The sequence below is a fragment of the Toxorhynchites rutilus genome, chromosome 1 (assembly GCF_029784135.1).
Source record: "Toxorhynchites rutilus septentrionalis strain SRP chromosome 1, ASM2978413v1, whole genome shotgun sequence".
In the NCBI taxonomy this organism is placed as follows: Eukaryota; Metazoa; Arthropoda; class Insecta; order Diptera; family Culicidae; genus Toxorhynchites; species Toxorhynchites rutilus.
Genome location: NC_073744.1, coordinates 96,182,814 through 96,206,186, shown reverse-complemented (window position 1 = coordinate 96,206,186; position 23,373 = coordinate 96,182,814). Strand labels below are relative to the sequence as shown.

Here is a 23,373-nt window from a genome sequence, read left to right as displayed (position 1 = left end):
TTCATTTCAATCTTTATTGTTGGAGGTAAATTCATCTCCCATGATTCTTCTTCGCTTTTATAGCGCTACTTTGTTTACATTTTTATTCTCGATAATCCCACATTTCAGTTATTCATGAACTGTTAAGTATTGGGGCATACATGCCCTTACAAGAATTCATTCCTGGTTTTCCAGCCCTTCGGTACATTCAAAAGCTATTATTGCGATTGATGGACACATTCTTGTTATAAATTGGCTGTAGACAAATATGCCTCAACATTTTACATTTTGTTAAAATCCCACTTCATAGTGTGTATGTAAAGTTTAGAATCACACCTATTCAAATTATCGATAAGTACATTTCCCCATTTTTCCCTGTCCATACAATTAAAGTACGGGAGATAAGATTGTGTCTTTCTAAACAGAATAAGCAGTCTTCCCAGAATTGACGGAATATTGTTAAATAATAATTATCCCTTCTTTGATTCATATTTTGATGCCGGGTTTAAATTTCTCTGCTAAATTAATTCAGTCTGTGAATTACATTCTTGAAGCATGAGAAGAATTAGATCTTTACTTTAATCTTTAGAATAACTTTCTTTAGACCCGATTAAAAATAAATTAAATACTGGCTGAAGACAGGTGTAACAATCCTCTATCGAATAAGTATTCTTCCAAATAAGCGCATTTTTATGTTTCGAACAACTTTTTTCGATTTTCAAAATTTGGTATGTTTTTCTCATACAAACCAATCACACAAGTTCACGATTCAGTCAATAACTTTCTCTAGACCCGATTAAAAAAATTGAAATTCTGGCTGAAGATAGGTGAAACAATTCTCTATCGAATAAGTATTCTTCCAAATAAGCGCATTTTTATGTTTCGAACAATTTTTTTTGATTTACAAAATTTGGTATGTTTTTCTCATACAAACCCATCACACAAGTCCACGTTTCAGTCAATAACTTTCTTTAGACCCGATTGAAAAAATTGAAATTATGGTTGACGATAGGTGAAACGATTTTCTATCGATTAGGCATTTTTCCAAATAAGCGTATTTTTATGTTTCGAACAACTTTTTTTGATTTTTAAAATTTGGCATGCTTATACTCATACAAACATATTACCCATGTTCACGTTTCAGTTAATAACTTTTTTTTAGACCCGATAAAAAAAATTTAAATTTTAGCTGAAGATAGGTGAAACAGTTCTCTATCGAATAAGCCTATACCCAGATAAGGGTATTTTCATGTTTCGAACAACTTTTTTTGATTTTCAAAATATGGGATATTTTCCTTAATAGACTCATGCTCACGTTTCTGTCTATAACTTTTATCTGACACGATCTAGAAAAAAATTATTCATGTTCAAAGATGAATGAATTAATTCTCTATCAAATGAGCATGATTTCGAAGGATGTTTCCTGATAATTAATCATTTTATTTCAATTTAAATAATTCATCATTATTTAAATTCAAATGTTTTTCTACCCATTCTCAACTCACGGTTGTCATCAACTGTTTTTAGTTCACAAAAACGGTCAACATCAAATAACTTCTATACACTTTATTTCTCATTTTTTTTTTTTTGGTACCAAGGACACGATACTCTTTATATTAAATTATCTGAAGAAAACTCAACACGACCTATCGCGTGGCGTGTGTCTCTAGAACTCCCTTAACACTGGTTACTAAAGTCCTAAGCTAGTAGTTACAACAATTTGTGTAGAGTTTCACTGGGAGGAGCCAAGTTGATTTCAAAGGGGAATAGCCAATCAATCGAATGCAGTGTTCGATGTGAATGGGGTCAAGAAATAATAATGCTTACTGCACTCGTAAGCGCGCATATCGATTTCATGGGAAATCGTAAAGTGTCACGACGACTTTGTATATGGTCGCGTATTTCATCAGAATAGAACTAGGTTTGTTTTGGCTACTGGTTTATTGCCTTTAGCTGCGCGCGATATGATGTAAGAGTACATTCATATCGTCAGCGCACGTTGGCTTGTTTCTATGGATGAATGTGGGGAAAAGCAATTAACTAAATAATGCAGTTGTGCTTGAGGAATGTTTCATGGGAATTGTAAATCGAAGTGACTACGCATGAGTCATTTATTAAGAAACAATCAACTGCTTATGAGGATGGGTTTTGGGGATGGATTTAAAAAATGGGTTATGGAATGATATATGGCCTATGAAATATGGGATTTGAAATGAGATTTGGAAATGGGATTTGAAATCATACTACACCATCCCTCTTCGGGAGAATGATGTAATAAAATGAAATCATTCTTAGTATTCTGGTTTTCAAATAATTGTTCCTTGGCTTCTCTCAATGTTACAAAGTTTGATACATATAGTTTTTATTTCATTGATATAAATTTTATTCGAAAGTTCATGTGAATATTTTTAAATATATATATTGGATTTGTAAGATACTTAATAAATAATGTAATTTTAAACAGTTACCAAGATATTAAGGATAATTAAAAGTTTAACTAACTACTATACTCTTGTAATTGAAATATTTTTGAAATTATAGGGAAAAAAAAAAATTTTTTTTTTTGTGTTAAAAAAAATTTGTTTGGAATGGAATACAAATTGTTTGTCATATTTATTGTTTATGTTTTTATTAATCTATTTTTGTGTACAACTTTTTCATGGTTTGTTCTAGGGTTTAAAATTTTACAATTAGGATCTAATAGTTCCTGCACTATGTATGGTCCATCGTAGAAAGGATCTAATTTCCTTCTGTTTTCTATTTTCAAATAAACTTTATCGTTTATATTTAAATGAATTGGGTTACAATTGTTTTCAGTATTGGTTGCTCTTTGAACTTTCTGATTTATTAACTTATCTCTTGCAATTTCGTTAGAACGTTGTATTTTAAATTTCAATTCTTTGCTATATTGTTCAAAATTATATATTGGTTCTGTTCCATTTTTGAATAATTCCTGTGGTAGTTTAGCTTTATTTCCAAAAACGAGTTCATGTGGTGTAAAACCATGGTCTGAATGTGGGGTTGTATTATAGTTGAAAGCATAGAATTTTAACCATTCATCCCAATCAGTTTGATGTTCATTAACGAAAGATCTCAGGTATTCATTTAAACACCTGTGATTTCTCTCTAACGATCCAATCGTCTGAGGGTGATAAGCTGTACTGAATTTTTGTTCGATTTTAAGCATTTTACAGATCTGCTCAAAGACTTCGTTATTATACTCAGTTCCTTGATCAGAACGTAAAGTTAGAAATGTTCCATAAGTCAAAATAAAATTGTCTACTAATGCTTTAGCAATTACATTAGCTTCTTTTGTGGGCACAGGAATCAATACGACATATTTTGTCAAGTCGCATTGGACACTAACTGCATATCTATTGTTGTTGTGACTTCTAGGTAAAGGTCCAACTGTGTCTATGGAAATAATTTCGAATGGATAAGATGAAGTTGTAGTTACTACTTGTTTTTCCTTGGTATGCTTTATGATTTTGTTTCGTTTGCATAATTCACAGGCCTTAATGAATTCTGCAATCGATCTTTTCATATTGCTCCAATTGTACACCTCTCTTATTTGAAGGTATAATCTATGTTGTCCGATATGTCCTCCAGTAGGGGTATTATGATAATTGTGATAATTGAATATTTTCCCTTTTTGTTAAAAATGTTGGTGGATTGTAAATAATAATTTCTATTAAATACACTCGTGCATTTGCTAACGTTTTAAAGTTTTCAATTGATAGCATTTTAAAAATTTCATCTTTAGTTGAGAGCGCTAATTTATTTTGGTTCATTTTAATCATTGATTCTTCCACTTTTAGAAGTGCAGATTCTAATGTCTGACTCCCATTTAAAATTCTTTGATGCACTTGCGCAATAATTTTATTGTTTTTCTTTAATATAAATTTTATTTCATTTTTGTCAACTTTTGTTTCAAGTTTAATTAATTTGTTGGTTTCTGATGGATTATTTGTCATGTACGTAGAGAAGTGATCAAGTTCTCTTGGTACAGAAATCTCTTTATCTGTTGATGTTACTATTCTGTCATCATTTTTTATGTTACGAGTCATTGCTCTCGTGCTTACTCCTAATATGTTTAAATTTTTTAGTTCGTCAGAAGTTGTTATTATTCTCGACAAAGCATCTGCTCCTACATTCGATTTTCCTGATATATATTCAATTGAAAAATCATATTCTTCTAAATCAAGACGCATTCTGGTTAATTTTGATGTTGGATTTTTCATTCCGAACAGATAAACTAATGGTCTATGGTCTGTTTGTACTAAAAATTTTCTACCGTATAGGTAAGGTTTGAAATAATTAATAGCCCAATGTATGGCTGTTAATTCCTTCAGAATAACTGGTTTATTTTTCTCGCCAGGTGTAAAAGTTTTACTTGCAAATGCTATTGGTAAATTTCCGTTTAGTGTTTGTTGTGACAATACAGCTCCACAGCCAATGTCTGAAGCATCTGTTGTTAATATAAATTGCTTCGTAAAATCTGGATATTGGAGTAATCTAGGTGACATTAATGAATTTCGTAATATGTTGAATGCGTTTTGGCAATTATCTGTCCATCTGAATTTTGAATCCTTTTTTAGAAGTTGGTTAAGTGGATTTGCAATCAATGCAAAATTTGGTACAAATTTTCGATAATAATTACAAAATGCAACGAATCTTCTGACTTCATCTGCATTTTTTGGGATTGGGTAATTTTGAATTACTGAAAATTTAGAATCATCTGGTAACATGCCATGCTCTGTTATTTTATGACCTAGAAAGGTAACTTCAGTGCTAAAAAATTTGCATTTCTGAGCATTAAGTTTCAAATTATAAAATCTTAATCGTTCAAAAACTTGAGTCAAATTTGAAATATGATGATTAACTGAACATCCCGTGACGATAATATCGTCAATATAAATAAAGGATATTTCTGGAGTTAAACCAGCCATTGCAATGGTCATCATGCGTTGAAAACTGTTTGGGCTTATATTTAATCCAAACGGTAATCTCGTAAACTGATAATGTCCATTTTGTGTTGAAAATGCTGTAAATTTTCTAGACTCATTGTCCAAAGGTATTTGATGAAAACCTGACATGAGATCTAAAGTTGAAAAATATTTTGCTCTTCCAAGTTGGTCTAAAATATCATCAATTCTTGGTAGAGGAAATTTGTCTGCTAAAATTTTCTTGTTCAGTTGTCTGAAATCGACAACTAAACGCCATTTCTTGTCATTGTCACAAGATTTTTTTGGTACAAGAAGAATTGGTGAATTATATGGTGAAACCGAGGGTTCGATTATATTACTCTCTAACATTTTATTCACTTGTCTATTTATTTCATTATGTTGAGCATGAATCGTCTTGTAATTAGGAATATATACAGGTACTTTGTCGTTAAGAACAATATTCTGTGAATAGAAATTGTTTCTAGTCACATCCTCCTCTGGGAGACAAAATATATCTTGATATCTAGCAATTAAATTTTTAAACTTGTCTTTAGCATATATGGGGATTTTTTCTGTATCTATGATTTTAAAAATTTCATCGAATCTCTTATTATTTTTGTTATTACTATTAAGTATTGTATAATTATTTAAAATACTTAATGTAGGTTTAAATTCTGAATAGTGTATATACAAAGGTTTGTTTGTGGTATTTACAAATTTTACATAGGGTTTTGCTGGTGAAATTATAGTATTTCCACAGAAAACTCCTGGATAAATTTCTTCCGAATGAACTACCATATCTTCTATAATATTTAAATATGGTATCCTTCTAACTACTTCACTACGGCTTGGTAACATGAAGCCTTCTTTTAAATTATCTTCTATTGGTATTGAAATCTGTACATTAGCTATATTAAAGGTAAGTAGCCAATATTCATAGTCTATTAAACACTTATAATTTATTAAAAAATCCCTTCCTAGTATACCGTCTGCTTGTATTGGTAGGTCTGCGGTAACTAGATGAAAATCATGATTTAAAGTTAAAGTATTATTAAAACACATAGCTGTATTTGTTATACCTAAAGTTTCTACACTGTTTTCCGTAATTCCGGTTAATTTAATTTTATTGTTACTATTTACAGGTTGAGTTGGGAGAATATTTCGTGCTTTAAACAACGAAATATCTGCACCGGTGTCAATGATTAGGTTGCATACTTTATTTCCAGTCATGTGCACTTTGACCTGAATAAAGTTTGATGCATTTAAATTTATTGTCAAAATCGGTGAGTCTGACCGTAACAATTGTCCAGTTAGTCGACATCTGCGTTCAATTGTTACTGGTTGACTAAAAAATAATCAGAATTGTAATTTCCTGATTGCGTCGTTTGATTGTTGGGGTTAGGTACTGTATTGTTGTTATTGAATGGTACCAAAGCTTGGCAATTATTATCCGATTCAATTTGTGGATAAAATTGATTATTGTTAGTATGTGCGTTCCGTCGAGGAATATTTTGATGATTTACAGCGTACATCCTAGCTGGAATGTTATTTCTATTGTAAGTTCCGTTAGGATTTCTATTGTTATTCTGGTAGAAATTTCTTTGAGTAGGATATTGTTGTGACCCTTGGTTGAAATTTCTGTTAATGGGATATTGTTGCCAATTCCGATTGAAATTTCTGTTGTTATTTGGGTATCTATTCTGATATCCGCATTGAGAATAATTTCTCTGGTTGAATCGATCGGTCATCATTGAATTTCTATGGTTAATATTGTGGTTTAAGTACTTGTTATTATTCTGTCCAGAATTGTTTGGTTGCCTGTTTTTTATCGAATGCAGTACTACTGCATTTGTGTCTCTATTTCCCGTCTTCTCGTTCTCCACCATGACATTGATGGCTTCTTGGAGATTATCAAATTTTCCAATTCTTAACATCATTTTCGTTTCTTTATTTGATGTCTCGTCGATAAGTGTTTGGATTGCTGCCTTTTGAGACATTTTCTTCGCTACATTGTCAGGAATTTGTTCTCTAATATAAGTGTCTTTCAATTTGTCTGCTAAAACATCGAGTTGTTTAATAAAATTCTCGATTTCATTGGCGTTTTTCAATTTTAAATTTTTCAAATTAGCTAATGCTAAATCTGAATTTCCTTTTTCTTCACAATTTGACTTTATCTTGGTTGTGATCTCGTCGTATTCGATGGGAGTTGTGGAAAATAAGTTTCTTGCTTTTCCACTCAACTTTGTCAATATTACTTGAATCGCTGCAGCTTTATTTACATCTGGTACTATTGTACTAGTCAGATTAACTGCATCAATAAAGGATTTTACTCCACCTGGACTTCCATCATAGGTGGGTATAAGTGTTGCTAGTTCAGCAGCTGTCTTAATACTTAACGCCATTATCTTTTTGTTGTTTGCTCTTAGATACCAAACTACAATTTTTGCTAGTATTTTGAGCTTAAATTTTCTCTTGACCAGATTTATTTCACTGCGCACTCTTAACCATGAGTCTTCAGTGTCTGGTTTCAAATATTGGAGTAAGCCAGGAGGTTTTTCGCTTGTTTCCGGCTCACTGTCATATTCTCGTTGTATAACTTGAGAATTGTCAAGTAATTTTATACACTTTTGGTATATTACCTTCAATGCTCCGTAGGTTTCTACTTCTTCATTCCACTTAGATGCATTGATTCTGAATTCGAATGTTTTTAAAACTATTCTATATTCCTCCAAGTTTTCTTGTATTTGCTGTCTTTTTATTTCAATATTTTGTAAGGTCCTAGGTCGAAGTTTATTTTTGGTTAGGTTTTGAAATTCTTTCTTTAAATGGAATTCGATTTCTCTAAGTCGATCCATTGAAGAGAACTTGTTCGTTTAATTTGTACACCCTACTTCTCATTTTGTTGGTGTAATCTCTTGCCAGTTTCATAATCTATCCAGGTAATTGGATCATCTCCAGGCAATTCACGTATTCGAGTTAACAATTCTTCCCAAGAATTGAATACTTCGCTCGTTTGTAATGGAGCAAATGGTCCCGTTCCTTTACCTTTTCCTACTTCATCTAGGAATTCTAGAAATTCTTTGAGCTCGACTTCCGAAATCATTTTGTATGTTATTTGTATTTAATTATTGATGAGAAAAAGATTAAATTTATTTTTATATAGGAGGAGAGAGGAAGAGAAAAAAAAAATGTATATACGCATATGTGTTTTTATGCTATCTCCTGTAGACCAGCGATAGTTCGAGCGGCTCTCAAAGCTTCTGTCCGCGTACAATTTTTATACAGTTTGTAAACTTTGTTTAATGCAAGCAATAGTGTGATGATTAAAATCACACACAATATAACTTCATTAGTTTCATGGAATCGAGAATGCTGCTCAAGGTAATTTAGAACTGTGACCTGTGGATCTCCAGTATTCGTTACCTTTTTAGAGCTAAACAATCCCATGTTAGTTCATATTCGAATTCCTTAAAGTTTCATTATTATTCGTGTTACATTCGTGATTCATTAATTTATTTCATTAATTTATTTCATTAATTCTTTGATGATATTTGAATGATAAAAATTATTTAATTGTATAATATCTACTTGCATTTCATTTATTTAGTCTTCTTTTTTTTTTCAAATAACTCACTCTTGTTTCATCATATCATTTTGATTAAAAAAAAATTTCTGAAGTGAACTTTCATCGTATATAATCTACAGACGTAATCGATAAAAAAAACAGATTTAATCATTTACTTGAAAACTTCCTTTGGACCACCGTCTAGGTTGATTTGCTGCTCATCTGTTTGCTGCTCACGCTGCTGCTGCTAGTTGATGGCCTTCGCCGGGAATTTTCTTCTGCGCCTCTTTTGGTTTTCTATCTACCCGCCTGCCAGTTCCTTACTGCTGGCAGTGGTCTCGCCTTCCAAGGAGCACTTGCGAGCCAACTCTTAGGCAGCTTTTTTCCATGTTCATTGCACAGGTCGTTGTTCACTGGACACTTCGGTAATTGTTGTTACAGTCCGTTATCTGACTTTTTTTTTTTTTTTTTTTTTTTTTTTTTTTTTTTACATGGCCCTTTCGCACTGCGATACAGTTAGTCTTTCTTCTGGCACTGTTTCTCTCACTACTCAGTTAGCTGCTTTTTTTTTCTCTGGCACCGTTTCGCACTGCGATAAAAAAGTTCTGAAGTGATAATCAGTAATGTCCATGCTTTGTTCACTCCAATTTTTGGGTTCACATTTACTATCACAGTTTAGTACATTGTTGTGATACGGCTGGTTGGTTTTGCACACACTTTTTCTTGCTTTGTTTCACTCAGCCACACCAAGAATTTCGATTACTAATTCTTATCAGCGAACTTCATTTCACTCTTGCACCGCAGTACTCTTGCTCACTTTCATCCTCAATAATATTGCACTGGATCTCCTGGAATTCCGCCGATTTTCCGATGAATTCAAATACCGTCGCACATCTAGAGCTGTTACATCGGATCGCTTTTCCTGTGGCTCGTTTTACGTGTCGAGCACTATCATATCGCACTCGCATCCGAAGATTGCATGAATTCTTTTTAAAACACGGTCGCCATCAAATGTTTTTCTACCCATTCTCAACTCACGGTTGTCATCAACTGTTTTTAGTTCACAAAAACGGTCAACATCAAATAACTTCTATACACTTTATTTCTCATTTTTTTTTTTTTGGTACCAAGGACACGATACTCTTTATATTAAATTATCTGAAGAAAACTCAACACGACCTATCGCGTGGCGTGTGTCTCTAGAACTCCCTTAACACTGGTTACTAAAGTCCTAAGCTAGTAGTTACAACAATTTGTGTAGAGTTTCACTGGGAGGAGCCAAGTTGATTTCAAAGGGGAATAGCCAATCAATCGAATGCAGTGTTCGATGTGAATGGGGTCAAGAAATAATAATGCTTACTGCACTCGTAAGCGCGCATATCGATTTCATGGGAAATCGTAAAGTGTCACGACGACTTTGTATATGGTCGCGTATTTCATCAGAATAGAACTAGGTTTGTTTTGGCTACTGGTTTATTGCCTTTAGCTGCGCGCGATATGATGTAAGAGTACATTCATATCGTCAGCGCACGTTGGCTTGTTTCTATGGATGAATGTGGGGAAAAGCAATTAACTAAATAATGCAGTTGTGCTTGAGGAATGTTTCATGGGAATTGTAAATCGAAGTGACTACGCATGAGTCATTTATTAAGAAACAATCAACTGCTTATGAGGATGGGTTTTGGGGATGGATTTAAAAAATGGGTTATGGAATGATATATGGCCTATGAAATATGGGATTTGAAATGAGATTTGGAAATGGGATTTGAAATCATACTACAAAATCCAGCAAGACGTTGAAGAGAAACTTGCATACAACAAAAACTTTTAGCCGCTGAACTTTTCCGCTAACTTCACACAAGTAGCACTAGTTGCGTGCACACAGAGGAAGCCGAGTTAATTTTATATCGACTGTAACAAGAATGTTTTATTCCATTTTTTTGAATCCAGATACACAAACGATCGGCAATTCATATGAGAAAAACACACGCAAAGCTTAATAATTCTAGGCGCGAGTATCTTTGATAATATATTGGTAACGAAATACTCAGTGTTGGGAATGTTTAGATTTATCCTCCAAGCTCAAAACTAATAATCAAGCAAACCATTTGTCATGACAATTGTCATGCGAAAATGCGAAAACAGAATAGAAACTGAGAGAGGTTGGCGTCGACATCATGCCTAATACCGTATGTTTCTATTCTGTTTTCGCATTTACGCATGACAATTGTCATGACAAATGGTTTGCTTGCTAATAATTGTGATGACGGAGGCGTGTATAACCAACATTGAATCAAATGTCAGTTTCAAACCTCCTCAATGAACACAAATCCAACCAATAATTCAAAGAAAATTCGAAGAACCGATTAGAATCGAACTGAGTCAATAATTAAATATTCATTTGTTTATTATATGTGTTAGTTTGTTAAAGTTAGTTAGGGGAGACCCTACTCTAGAAGGTCAAAAAATAACGGATTTTCGTGATTTTCTTTCGGATGTTGGAATTGAAGTTGAGTGTAGGGACATTTAGGTGATCATTTGGGTTATATTTGAGGATGTATTTTCTATTTTTTGGATGCCATTATAGTGATTACAGGGGAACTTCGAAATAACGTACCTCCGTTATAACGTACCCTCGATATAACGTCACTCGATATAACGTACATTTTACCACGATATAACGTACACATTTTCAAAGTCCAAAGGACTAATTTTTTGAATATTTTTTTCTGAAAGAAGAATAAATTATCTGTATTTTGATACTAAGCTTGTTTTGTATCTTTAACCAATCTCGAAATACAACTGTTTTGTGATTCCGAATTCTAAATGAATCAAACTTTAATCAACAATACGAAGGAAAACATCATGAGAAAGGCTGGCTTCATCTTCTAGTTGATTTTATTCATTGACCTTACTCAAACTGCAATACAATAAAGTAATATAAGCTACGTTTCTGAGTTCTTTATTATGCATCGATATAACGTACAATTCGATACAACGTACAATTTTGGAAGTAAAATGTACGTTATATCGAAGTTACCCTGTATTATGCAATTGGCAACTGGCGCTTGGATGTTCTCTTTAAAACAGTTCCTTGCTAGTTGTACATTTTTCTCATAATCCAGTGGACCGATATGGCTGATTTTTTTTCATTGTGTAAAAATCTTATTATTATCTGAATTGTTACGTAGCGGTTTTTGAAAATTCTGAAAATTTCCAAAATGAAAAAAAAAACCCAATGAGCCCAGCGTCAGTCCCTAGGGGTCGACGTTGAACTTTTTGGTAGGAAAATGTTGCCTGACTGAGACTGTCGATTACAAAATAATAAAATAACAATATATACGGTTTGTTTTCGGATGTTTTACAAAATATGACTACTTTCTAGTCGAATTTCTGACTATTTTCATTTTATACAATAAGTATCTTTGGGACCTGGGACCGACTCTGATATTGTGCAAACACTCTTGATGCGCGTTGAATGGAAAGTGCAGCAAGAAAAAATCGGGGCGTAAGCGGCTTATAGACGTTCAATATTATTAATCAATAATATTGAATAACTGAACTGCAGAACATTAACACGTTAAAGCGGCCCATAGACGTTCAATATTATGGCCCAATATTGCCCCTAGACGATCAATTATACACTGGATTCTCTTTTTACGCGATTTTTTTTACGTGATATTTTTACGCGACGTTTTTTACGCGATTTGCTTGAAATTACGCGATTTACTCAAAATTACGCGATTTTTTTTACGTGATTTTTTCAAAATTACGCGATTTTAATTTGCGCGCCAGCAAATTCTAGTAGTAGAGAGTAGAGAGTAGGGAATGGAGAATGGAGAGTATAGAATAGAGAGTAGAGAGTAGAGAGTAGAGAGTAGAGAATGGAGAGTAGAGAATAGAGAGTAGAGAGTAGAGAGCAGGGAGAGTAGAGAGTAGAGAGCAGGGAGTGGAGAGTAGAGAGTAGAGAGTAGAGAGTAGAGAGCAGAGAGAGTATAGAGTAGAAAATAGAGAATAGAGTAGAGAGTAGATAGTAGGTAGTATGCCGTGAGCTGCCGGCCTAGAATAGCACTTCGCGTCGAGGTCCCCGTCCCTGTCGTAGAAGGCGACTAATCGGGTGACAACGCGAGTAAGGGCGCGGTAAAGCCTATTGAGAATGCACGGGGGAAATACCGTGTACAGGAGCAGCGAGAGGAGTGCCGAGCACATCAGGATCGACGCCAGTAAGATCCTGATTACGACACACTGGTATGACATGGAAACGGACAACATGCGACACTAAAGGCTGACAGTCGTGCTATTCTGCTCCCTGAGTAAGGAAGGGTGATACCTTCTTGAAACGGCGGGTGGGGTAATAGTGCGATTGCCCCCGTCCCGGTAACAACTTGGCTAGTCTTCGGGTACGATCGATGCTCGTCTAGGCTCAGGCACTAGGTACTAGGCATCAGATGTCACATTCCTGACTTGCGCTGATCCGGCTCTGAACACGGTCCCCATGAAGGACCGGGTCAACCCCTGCATGGCCTCACTGCTTGCATAGATAACCATGGGATCACAAAAAGGCGACTATGTACAACGAGCGGAGATAGCGGCCCGGAGTTGGGACCCAACCAAAATGGAGACAACTACAAAACCAACGAAGAACGAAGAAACAGTATGATGGATACAGGAGACCAATCCAACGCGTTCGCTGGTAGTAAAAAGCTGCTGCGATCGCCAATACTGAAACAAGTGGTAACACCAGGTCCTAGTGGCAGTAATGGAGGAATACCCGAGACCCAGCAAAGTCGAGGGATCAATCCCCTGTTCCTGCCAAGGTCCAGCGGTAGTTTAACCCAGGAAGGAGGGTTGACTGGAGAAAGCATTCTGAAAACGATCATGATAAGGGTCAAAGAACTAGACACATTCGTGCAGGACAAACCCAACGTGCATAAAGAGATCAAGACCAGGGTGTCGTGTATAAGATCCCTCTTGGGACGAGCTATGAAGGAGCACGATGGACTCGTCGAAAGGACGAAAACTGCCGAGAAAACACTCGCAGAAGCGTTGCAAAAAGCTGCAGCTGGACAGGTGACGCCAAAGATTCCTCGAAACCGTTCGGAAAAAAGAAAAAAAGATTCACCAGCAGAAGAAGAAATGCTCAAAAAACGCAAGGACGACCACGACAACGACGATCAAGGCCCAGAGCGACAGCGAAGAGCTGGGTGACAGCGACGACCAGAGCGGCACCGATAGCAAAAGAAACGACTGGAGCACGGTCACGAGAAGAAACAAGAAAAAATTAGTGAACGAGCAAAAAGAGAGGGAGAGAAAAGAGAAAACGGTGAAAAAAAAGAAGAAAGAGGATGAAAAGAAACAGGGGCCAAATGACAAGAAGCCTAATCCTCGGCGGGCGAGAGGCAAAGGCGATGCACTCATCGTCGAAGCCAAGGGCGACGTATCATATGCTGACCTCTTCAAAAAAATGCGAGAGGACCCTGGCCTCAAGAAACTGGAGGAGAGCGTGGTGAAGTCTAGGCGCACCAAGAATGGCGAAATGCTGTTCGAGCTGAAGAGAGACCCAGAAATCAGAAGCTCTGCATTTAAGGATCTTGTCGAAAGGGCTCTCGGTGACGGAGCGAACGTAAGGGCCTTATCCTCCGAGTCATCGATTGAATGCAGGAACCTCAGTCTGTTCACTACCGAGATGGACCTGCGTCAGAAGTTGGAGGAGGAAAACATCGTGGGCGATGAAAATCCGATTAAGAAATGCGTATCGCGGGACGCAGACCGCAACGATTCGTCTCCCAACGGACGCAGCGAACAAGTTGCTGAAGCTAGAGAGCATAAACGTCTGCTGGGCTGTGGGTCGTTTTAGAATCGTTCCGCCTGTTCCAAACCAATTGGAGCGATGTTTCAAGTGTTTAAACTTCGGTCATCTGGCGAAAGGCTGCTTGGGGCCAGATAGATCCAAACTGTGCAGGAAATGCGGAATAGAGGGACACTTTGCCAGCGACTGCAAGGGAAAGCCAAGGTGTATGCTCTGCGAGGACAGTAATGACCATACGACGGGAGGCTTTAATTGCCCTGTGTACAAACAGGCGAGGGCAAGCAAACAGTGATGGAGATAATCCAAATAAATCTCAACCATTGTGAGATGGCCGAGAATCCATCATCGACTTGACTTTCTGCAGTCCGTCGTTAATGACAAAAATGAGATGGAGGGTATGCGAAGGATACACCCACAGTGATCATCAAGCCATTCGTTATACCATTGGCCAACGACACTCCGTGGCAGTACGGATAACTAGGACATGCCCGCGCAGGTGGAAGACAAAAATCTTTGACAAGGATCTTTTCATCGAAGCACTACGCGTGGAGAGTGGCGTCTTGAACATGAACGCGGATGAACTGACGGAAACGCTAGCCAAAGCATGCGATATAACAATGCCAAGAAAAAGGGAACCCAGGTATAAGCGACCTCCAGCCTACTGGTGGAGTGAGACACTTGGCGTGCTCCGGGCCAACTGCCTCAGCGCCAGAAGACGCTTCCAACGGTCAAGCATAGACACCAGAGAAGAGCGGAGAGTGGAATTTAGAGAGGCTAGATCCACTCTTGAACGGGCGATTAAGCGGAGCAAATCTAATTGCATCAGGGAGTTATGTCGGGACGTGGACGTCAATCCATGGGGCAATGCTTACCGAGTGGTGATGGCGAAGCTCAGGGGCCCAACGACACCTTCCGAAATGTGTCCCGAAAAATTAAAAACTATCGTGGAAGGGTTATTTCCGCAGCACGACCCAACGACCTGGCCACCCATGCCATATGGAGAGGATGAGGATAACATCGAACGCAGAGAGGTGACGAACGACGAGCTAGTTGCAGCTATGAAACGCCTCAAAACGAAGAAAGCGCCTGGCCCAGATGGAATCCCCAACGTAGCTTTGAAAGCGGCAGTCCTAGCATTCCCTGATATGTTCAGGACAGCAATGCAGAAGTGTCTAGACGAATGCTACTTTCCGGATCGATGGAAGGTACAAAAGCTAGTACTACTGCCCAAACCAGGAAAGACGCCGGGTGATCCAGCATCGTATAGACCCATATGCCTGTTGGACACTCTGGAGAAACTTTTGGAGAGAATCATCCTCAATAGGCTGACGGAATGCACGGAGGGAGTTCGTGGACTGTCCGATAGTCAATTCGGATTTCGGAAAGGGAGATCCACGGTAGATGCCATTCGCATAGTGGTCGAAAGAGCAAACAGAGCATCCAAACAGAAGCTCAGAGGAAATCGATACTGCGCAGTGATAACGATCGACGATAAGAACGCGTTCAATAGTGCCAGCTGGGAGGCCATCGCGACTGCGCTCCACACGATGAGAGTCCCTGAATACCTGTGTAGAATACTGAGAAGCTACTTCGAGAACAGTGTGCTGGTGTACGAGACAAACACGGGCCAGGCGCAGTTTAAAACTACGGCTGGAGTTCCGCAGGGCTCTATCCTGGGTCCATCGCTCTGGAACAGCATGTACGATGGCGTACTAAAGCTGAATCTGCCCAGAGGTGTGGAGATCATTGGCTTCGCGGATGACATTGTTATTCTCGTGACCGGAGAATCCTTGGAACGGGTCGAAATGCTCGCGACCGAATCGATAGACATGATCAGAAGATGGATGCAAAGTGTGAAACTGCAGATAGCCCACCACAAGACGGAAATGTTGATTGTCAGCAACCGCAGGGCGGTGCAACGTGCAGAAATCACCATCGGAGAGCAATTGATAACTTCGAAGCGAGATTTAAAGTACCTGGGGGTGCAGATCGATGATCGACTGAACTTCAACAGTCACGTCGACTACGCTTGTAAAAAAGCAACGAAGACAATCAATGCACTGACACGAATCATGCCCAACAACTTTGGCCCAAGCAGCAGCAAGAGGCACCTTTTGGCTAGTGTCTCCTCATCGACATTACGATACGGGGGTCCAGCCTGGATCGCGGCGTTAGAAACTCAGCGGAACACGAGGAGGCTGAATAGTACGTACCGGCTCATGGCGATGCGAGTCGCGAGTGCGTACAGAACCATATCAACAGAAGCGGTCTGCATCATAGCCAGGTTGGTCCCTATCAACATCATCTTGGCGGAAGACAGCGAGTGCTATATGAGGAGGGGAACCAGAGGAATCCGGAAGCTAATGAGGGCAGAGTCGATGGCTAGGTGGCAGCAAGAGTGGAGTGCGGCTCAAAACGGTAGATGGACGTACAGGCTCATACCGACACTAATGGGCTGGGTAAACAGGAAACATGGAGAGGTGAATTTTCACCTAACGCAGTTTTTGTCTGGGCATGGCTGCTTCAGGCAGTATCTGCACCGGTTTGGACATGCAAGATCACCTCTTTGTCCGGAGTGTGGAGATGTGGAGGAAACACCGGAACACGTCGTATTTGTATGTCCAAGATTCACCACAAGGCGCGAGGGGCTGCCTACCCTTCATGCTGGGAACATCGTAGAGGAAATGTGTCGTGACGAGGGCACCTGGAATGCAGTGAACAGTGCAATCGTCCACATCATGTCCGAGCTACAGCGGAAGTGGAGGGCCGACCAGCGTGCGGATAACGCCTGACTATAAAAGATGAACCACAGTGAGATCTGAAGCACCGGAGTACCCCACGAGAGCGGCCGTGACGGAGTGCGCGTTATGTCGGAGGGCACTACCTAATCGGCGCTCCGCTGGGAAGAGAAATCCTGCGAGGGTGACTGTGACGGGGCACGCGTTACGTTGGAGGGCGCTTCCTAATCGGTTCACGTCTCGACAGGTGAGAAATCCCGCGAGGGTGGCTGTGACGGGTTGCACGTCAAGTTGGAGGGCAATTCCTAATCGGTACACGTCTCGACGGGTAGGCGGAATCTGGCAAGAAGGATTGACAAATTGCTGGCAATGCCTCATGGTGGATTGTAAAGAAGAATACTGCGAGGACTTCGACGAAGCGAGCGCCTAGGAAGGCGTCACCAAATCGGTGTGTGCCTCACGAGAGTTGCTGTGACGGAGTGCGCGTTATGTTGGAGGGCACTACCTAATCGGCGCTCCGTTGGGAAGCGAAATCCTGCGAGGGTGGCTGTGACGGGGCGCGCGTCAAGTTGGAGGGCGCTTCCTAATCGGTGCACGTCTCGACAGGTAAACGGATACTGTCGCGAAGAACAGAAAAATGCCTGCCTGTCAACGCCTTATCGTGGCCTGGATGGAGGAACACTGCGAACATTTCGAAGGAGCGAGCATCATGGAGGAAGCCATCGACAAACTGGTGCGTACCCCACGAGAGTAGCCGTGACGTGACTATAAAAAAAAAGAGAGTAGAGAGTAGAGAGTAGAGAGAGTATAGAGTAGAAAGTAGAGAGTAGAGAGTAGAGAGTAGAGAGTAGAGAGTAGAGAGTAGAGAGTAGAGAGTAGAGGGTAGAGAGTAGAGAGTAGAGAATAGAGAGCAGAAAGAGTAGAGAGTAGAGAGTAGAGAATGGAGAGTAGAGAGTAAAGAGTACAGAGTACATAGTAGAGAGTAGAGCAGAGAGAGTATAGAGTAGAAAGTAGAGAGTACGCGTTCGCTGGTAGTAAAAAGCTGCTGCGATCGCCAATACTGAAACAAGTGGTAACACCAGGTCCTAGTGGCAGTAATGGAGGAATACCCGAGACCCAGCAAAGTCGAGGGATCAATCCCCTGTTCCTGCCAAAGTCCAGCGGTAGTTTAACCCAGGAAGGAGGGTTGACTGGTGAAAGCATACTGAACACGATCATGATAAGGGTCAAAGAACAAGACACATTCGTGCAGGACAGGGTGTCGGGTATAAGATCTCTCTTGGGACGAGCTATGAAGGAGCACGATGGACTCATCGAAAGGACGAAAACTGCCGAGAAAACACTCGCAGAGCGTTGCAAAAAGCTGCAGCTGGACAGGTGACGCCAAAGATTCCTCGAAACCGTTCGGAAAAAAGAAAAAAAGATTCACCAGCAGAAGAAGAAATGCTCAAAAAACGCAAGGACGACCACGACAACGACGATCAAGGCCCAGGGCGACAGCGAAGAGCTGGGTGACAGCGACGACCAGAGCGGCACCGATAGCAAAAGAAACGACTGGAGCACGGTCACGAGAAGAAACAAGAAAAAATTAGTGAACGAGCAAAAAGAGAGGGAGAGAAAAGAGAAAACGGTGAAAAAAAAGAAGAAAGAGGATGAAAAGAAACAGGGGCCAAATGACAAGAAGCCTAATCCTCGGCGGGCGAGAGGCAAAGGCGATGCACTCATCGTCGAAGCCAAGGGCGACGTATCATATGCTGACCTCTTCAAAAAAATGCGAGAGGACCCTGGCCTCAAGAAACTGGAGGAGAGCGTGGTGAAGTCTAGGCGCACCCAGAATGGCGAAATGCTGTTCGAGCTGAAGAGAGACCCAGAAATCAGGAGCTCTGCATTTAAGGATCTTGTCGAAAGGGCTCTCGGTGACGGAGCGAACGTAAGGGCCTTATCCTCCGAGTCATCGATTGAATGCAGGAACCTCAGTCTGTTCACTACCGAGATGGACCTGCGTCAGAAGTTGGAGGAGGAAAACATCGTGGGCAAAGTTCCGATGAAAATCCGATTAAGAAATGGGTATCGCGGGACGCAGACCGCAACGATTCGTCTCCCAACGGACGCAGCGAACAAGTTGCTGAAGCTAGAGAGTATAAACGTCTGCTGGGATGTGGGTCGTTTTAGAATCGTTCCGCCTGTTCCAAAGCAATTGGAGCGATGTTTCAAGTGTTTAAACTTCGGCCATCTGGCGAAAGGCTGCTTGGGGCCAGATAGATCCAAACTGTGCAGGAAATGCGGAATAGAGGGACACTTTGCCAGCGACTGCAAGGGAAAGCCAAGGTGTATGCTCTGCGAGGACAGTAATGACCATACGACGGGAGGCTTTAATTGCCCTGTGTACAAACAGGCGAGGGCAAGCGAACAGTGATGGAGATAATCCAAATAAATCTCAACCATTGTGACACCGCACAGCAACTGTTGTGGCAGTCAACGACAGAAACAAAATGTGATGTCGCAATTATCGCGGAGCCGTATCGCATTCCCCCGGTAACGGTAATTGGGTGACGGATAAAGTGGGAATGGCCGCCATCCAGGTCATAGGCCGATATCCCATTCAGGAGGTAGTCTCGAGGACTCGCGAGGGTTTCGTGATCACAAAGATCAACGGAATTTTCATCTGCAGTTGCTACGCACCTCCCAGATGGACGAAGGACCAGTTCCACTATATGCTGGATGTCCTCACCGAGGAGCTCGCCGAACGAAAACCAGTCGTTATAGGAGGGGATTTCAATGCTTGGGCAGTAGATTGGGGAAGCAGATGCACCAACGCGAGAGGGACTTGCTTACTAGAAGCTCTGGCCAAGCTGGATGTTACCCTGTGCAACGAGGGTACCACTAGTACCTTCCGTCGAGATGGCCGAGAGTCCATCATCGACTTGACTTTCTGCAGTCCGTCGTTAATGACAAAAATGAGATGGAGGGTATGCGAAGGATACACCCACAGTGATCATCAAGCCATCCGTTATACCATTGGCCAACGACACTCCGTGGCAGTACGGATAACTAGGACATGCCCGCGCAGGTGGAAGACAAAAATCTTTGACAAGGATCTTTTCATCGAAACACTACGCGTGGAGAATGGCGTCTTGAACATGAACGCGGATGAACTGACGGAAACGCTAGCCAAAGCATGCGATATAACAATGCCAAGAAAAAAGGAACCCAGGTATAAGCCTACTGGTGGAGTGAGACACTTGGCGTGCTCCGGGCCAACTGCCTCAGCGCCAGAAGACGCTTCCAACGGTCAAGCATAGACACCAGAGAAGAGTGGAGAGTGGAATTTAGAGAGGCTAGATCCACTCTTGAACGGGCGATTAAGCGGAGCAAATCTAATTGCATCAGGGAGTTATGTCGGGACGTGGACGTCAATCCATGGGGCAATGCTTACCGAGTGGTGATGGCGAAGCTCAGGGGCCCAACGACACCTTCCGAAATGTGTCCCGAAAAATTAAAAACTATCGTGGAAGGGTTATTTCCGCAGCACGACCCAACGACCTGGCCACCCATGCCATATGGAGAGGATGAGGATAACATCGAACGCAGAGAGGTGACGAACGACGAGCTAGTTGCAGCTATGAAACGCCTCAAAACGAAGAAAGCGCCTGGCCCAGATGGAATCCCCAACGTAGTTTTGAAAGCGGCAGTCCTAGCATTCCCTGATATGTTCAGGACAGCAATGCAGAAGTGTCTAGACGAATGCTACTTTCCGGATCGATGGAAGGTACAAAAGCTAGTACTACTGCCCAAACCAGGAAAGACGCCGGGTGATCCAGCATCGTATAGACCCATATGCCTGTTGGACACTCTGGAGAAACTTTTGGAGAGAATCATCCTCAATAGGCTGACGGAATGCACGGAGGGAGTTCGTGGACTGTCCGATAGTCAATTCGGATTTCGGAAAGGGAGATCCACGGTAGATGCCATTCGCATAGTGGTCGAAAGAGCAAACAGAGCATCCAAACAGAAGCTCAGAGGAAATCGATACTGCGCAGTGATAACGATCGACGTTAAGAACGCGTTCAATAGTGCCAGCTGGGAGGCCATCGCGACTGCGCTCCACACGATGAGAGTCCCTGAATACCTGTGTAGAATACTGAGAAGCTACTTCGAGAACCGTGTGCTGGTGTACGAGACAAACACGGGCCAGGCGCAGTTTAAAACTACGGCTGGAGTTCCGCAGGGCTCTATCCTGGGTCCATCGCTCTGGAACAGCATGTACGATGGCGTACTAAAACTGAATCTGCCCAGAGGTGTGGAGATCATTGGCTTCGCGGATGACATTGTTATTCTCGTGACCGGAGAATCCTTGGAACGGGTCGAAATGCTCGCGACCGAATCGATAGACATGATCGGAAGGTGGATGCAAAGTGTGAAACTGCAGATAGCCCACCACAAGACGGAAATGTTGATTGTCAGCAACCGCAGGGCGGTGCAACGTGCAGAAATCACCATCGGAGAGCAGACAACACCTAATTTTTTTTACAGGTCGAAACTTCATTATTTTAATCAAATTTTATAACAGTTTGCTAAAGCAAGAAGTTAATTTTTCATAGATTTGTGCAGTTCCTTGTATCGAGCCATGCAATATGTGAGGTCATTCCGGAAGGACACTGCACGTTCTACATGGATATCGTTCGCGATAAAATGGTTCGCTAGTTGCTCTGCCAGCCTCAACCCCTCTTCCAATTTTTCGGCACTCATTTCTTGAACATCGTCACAATTTTTTTCCTGCTCTGAATGTTGCGTCATATCCAGAAGGTCCTCGTCACCTAGAGCCGCTTCCAGGGTTAGCTCCTCCACATCATCACTATTCATATCGTTGAACCCTTCCCCGCCAATAGCATGTGCGAGTAGAATTATTTCAGAGACGTCATCCGTCTCTTCAGCGCGTGGACGCTTCTTCACACGCTCAGGCCAGATCGACCTCCAACACGCATTAAGCGTAGAGGGCTTGATATCTGCGACAGCCGCTCCGATATAACCGACGCACTCTTTTATTGTAAACGCCTTCCATGCGTCCGGTACGCTAAGTTTTGAATCATTCTCAATCATCTCTAAAATGTGTTGCATCGTCCTGCTTATATACAGCTTTTTGAAATTAGCAATGATGCCCTGGTCTAGAGGCTGTATCAGCGACGTCGTGTTTGGAGGCAGGAAGATAACCTTCACGTTAGGGTGATCAATTATTGTATGTCCGGGAGCATTATCAACGAGCAATAGAACGTGGAAGTCAAGGCCTTTCTCTTCTAGATAGGCCTTGACCTCTGGGATGAACATTTCATCGAACCACTGTTTAAAAACAGCTGTCGTCACCCATGCTTTTTGGTTCGCCATCCAGTGTACTGGGAGTAAATCATAGCTTTCCCCCTTTAAGGCACGAGGTCGCAAATGACGATGAATAAGTAAGGGCTTCAGCAGTCTGTCACCCGATGCATTGCTGCAAAAGAGAAGGGTAACTCTATCCTTTGTAGCTTTGAATCCACCCGCCGTTTTCTCACTTTTGGCCAGATACGTACGAGATGGCATTTTTTCCAATAAAGGCCACTCTCGTCCGCGTTAAAAACTTGATGTGAATTGTATTGCCCGTTTTGAATGATCGCAGCCAATTTCATCGGGTATTTTTTGGCAGCGGTTTCATCTGCTGAAGCGCATTCTCCACGAAGTTTGATATTGTGAAGTGAATATCTCTTCACAAATCCAAAAAACCACCCTGAGCTAGCATTGAACTTTTTATTTTCGCTACTCTTGCTCGACGACGGTTCTTGTACAACGAGGGCGTTATGCAGACGTAGCGCTTTCTCCCTAATGGTTGGACCATCAAGTGGTAGATTTTTCTGGGTATGGTCTTCAATCCACAGGTTCAACGCCTTCTCCATTTTTTCTACCAAAGAATCTCGAGCATACGAAGAATTTTTCGCGCAAATATCAGTTCCAGTTCTTACTGCCTCGCGAATTATTTTCTCATTTTTTTTTATTGTCCTTATCGTAGAATCTTTAATATTGAACCTTTTGCTCACTGCAGCCGGCCTCTCGCCTTGAGTAACACAGTCCAAGATCTTGATTTTTGTTTCCAATGTTATGGACCTTCTTAGTTTCTTTGTCGCAGAAGCCATGGCAATAGCTCTTCCGGTATATATTTTAGAATTTACTGAAACCAATGCACGAAGAAAAATTTCATTAATTGTATTTCAAGCTAATTGCTAGAAAAGCTTACAGATTTATTTATTGCTGTAGTTTACAACACACAATTATCAAGTTAAAATTGACAATCAAAGTCTTGAATCCGGA

At 40.8% G+C, this 23,373-nt stretch overlaps 2 protein-coding genes across 5 annotated transcripts in view; both read right to left on the bottom strand.

Annotated features, from left to right (window-relative positions):
• The window catches only part of LOC129762440 (GPI inositol-deacylase), a 241,825-nt gene that overhangs the window by 206,329 nt on the left and 12,123 nt on the right, over positions 1-23,373 (bottom strand). The window lies entirely within an intron of this gene.
• On the bottom strand, positions 20,174-22,741 carry LOC129762441 (tigger transposable element-derived protein 1-like). Its single transcript, XM_055760678.1, has one exon. The coding sequence runs from the start codon at positions 22,609-22,611 to the stop codon at positions 21,625-21,627; it is 987 nt and encodes a 328-aa protein (XP_055616653.1). The 5' UTR covers positions 22,612-22,741; the 3' UTR covers positions 20,174-21,624.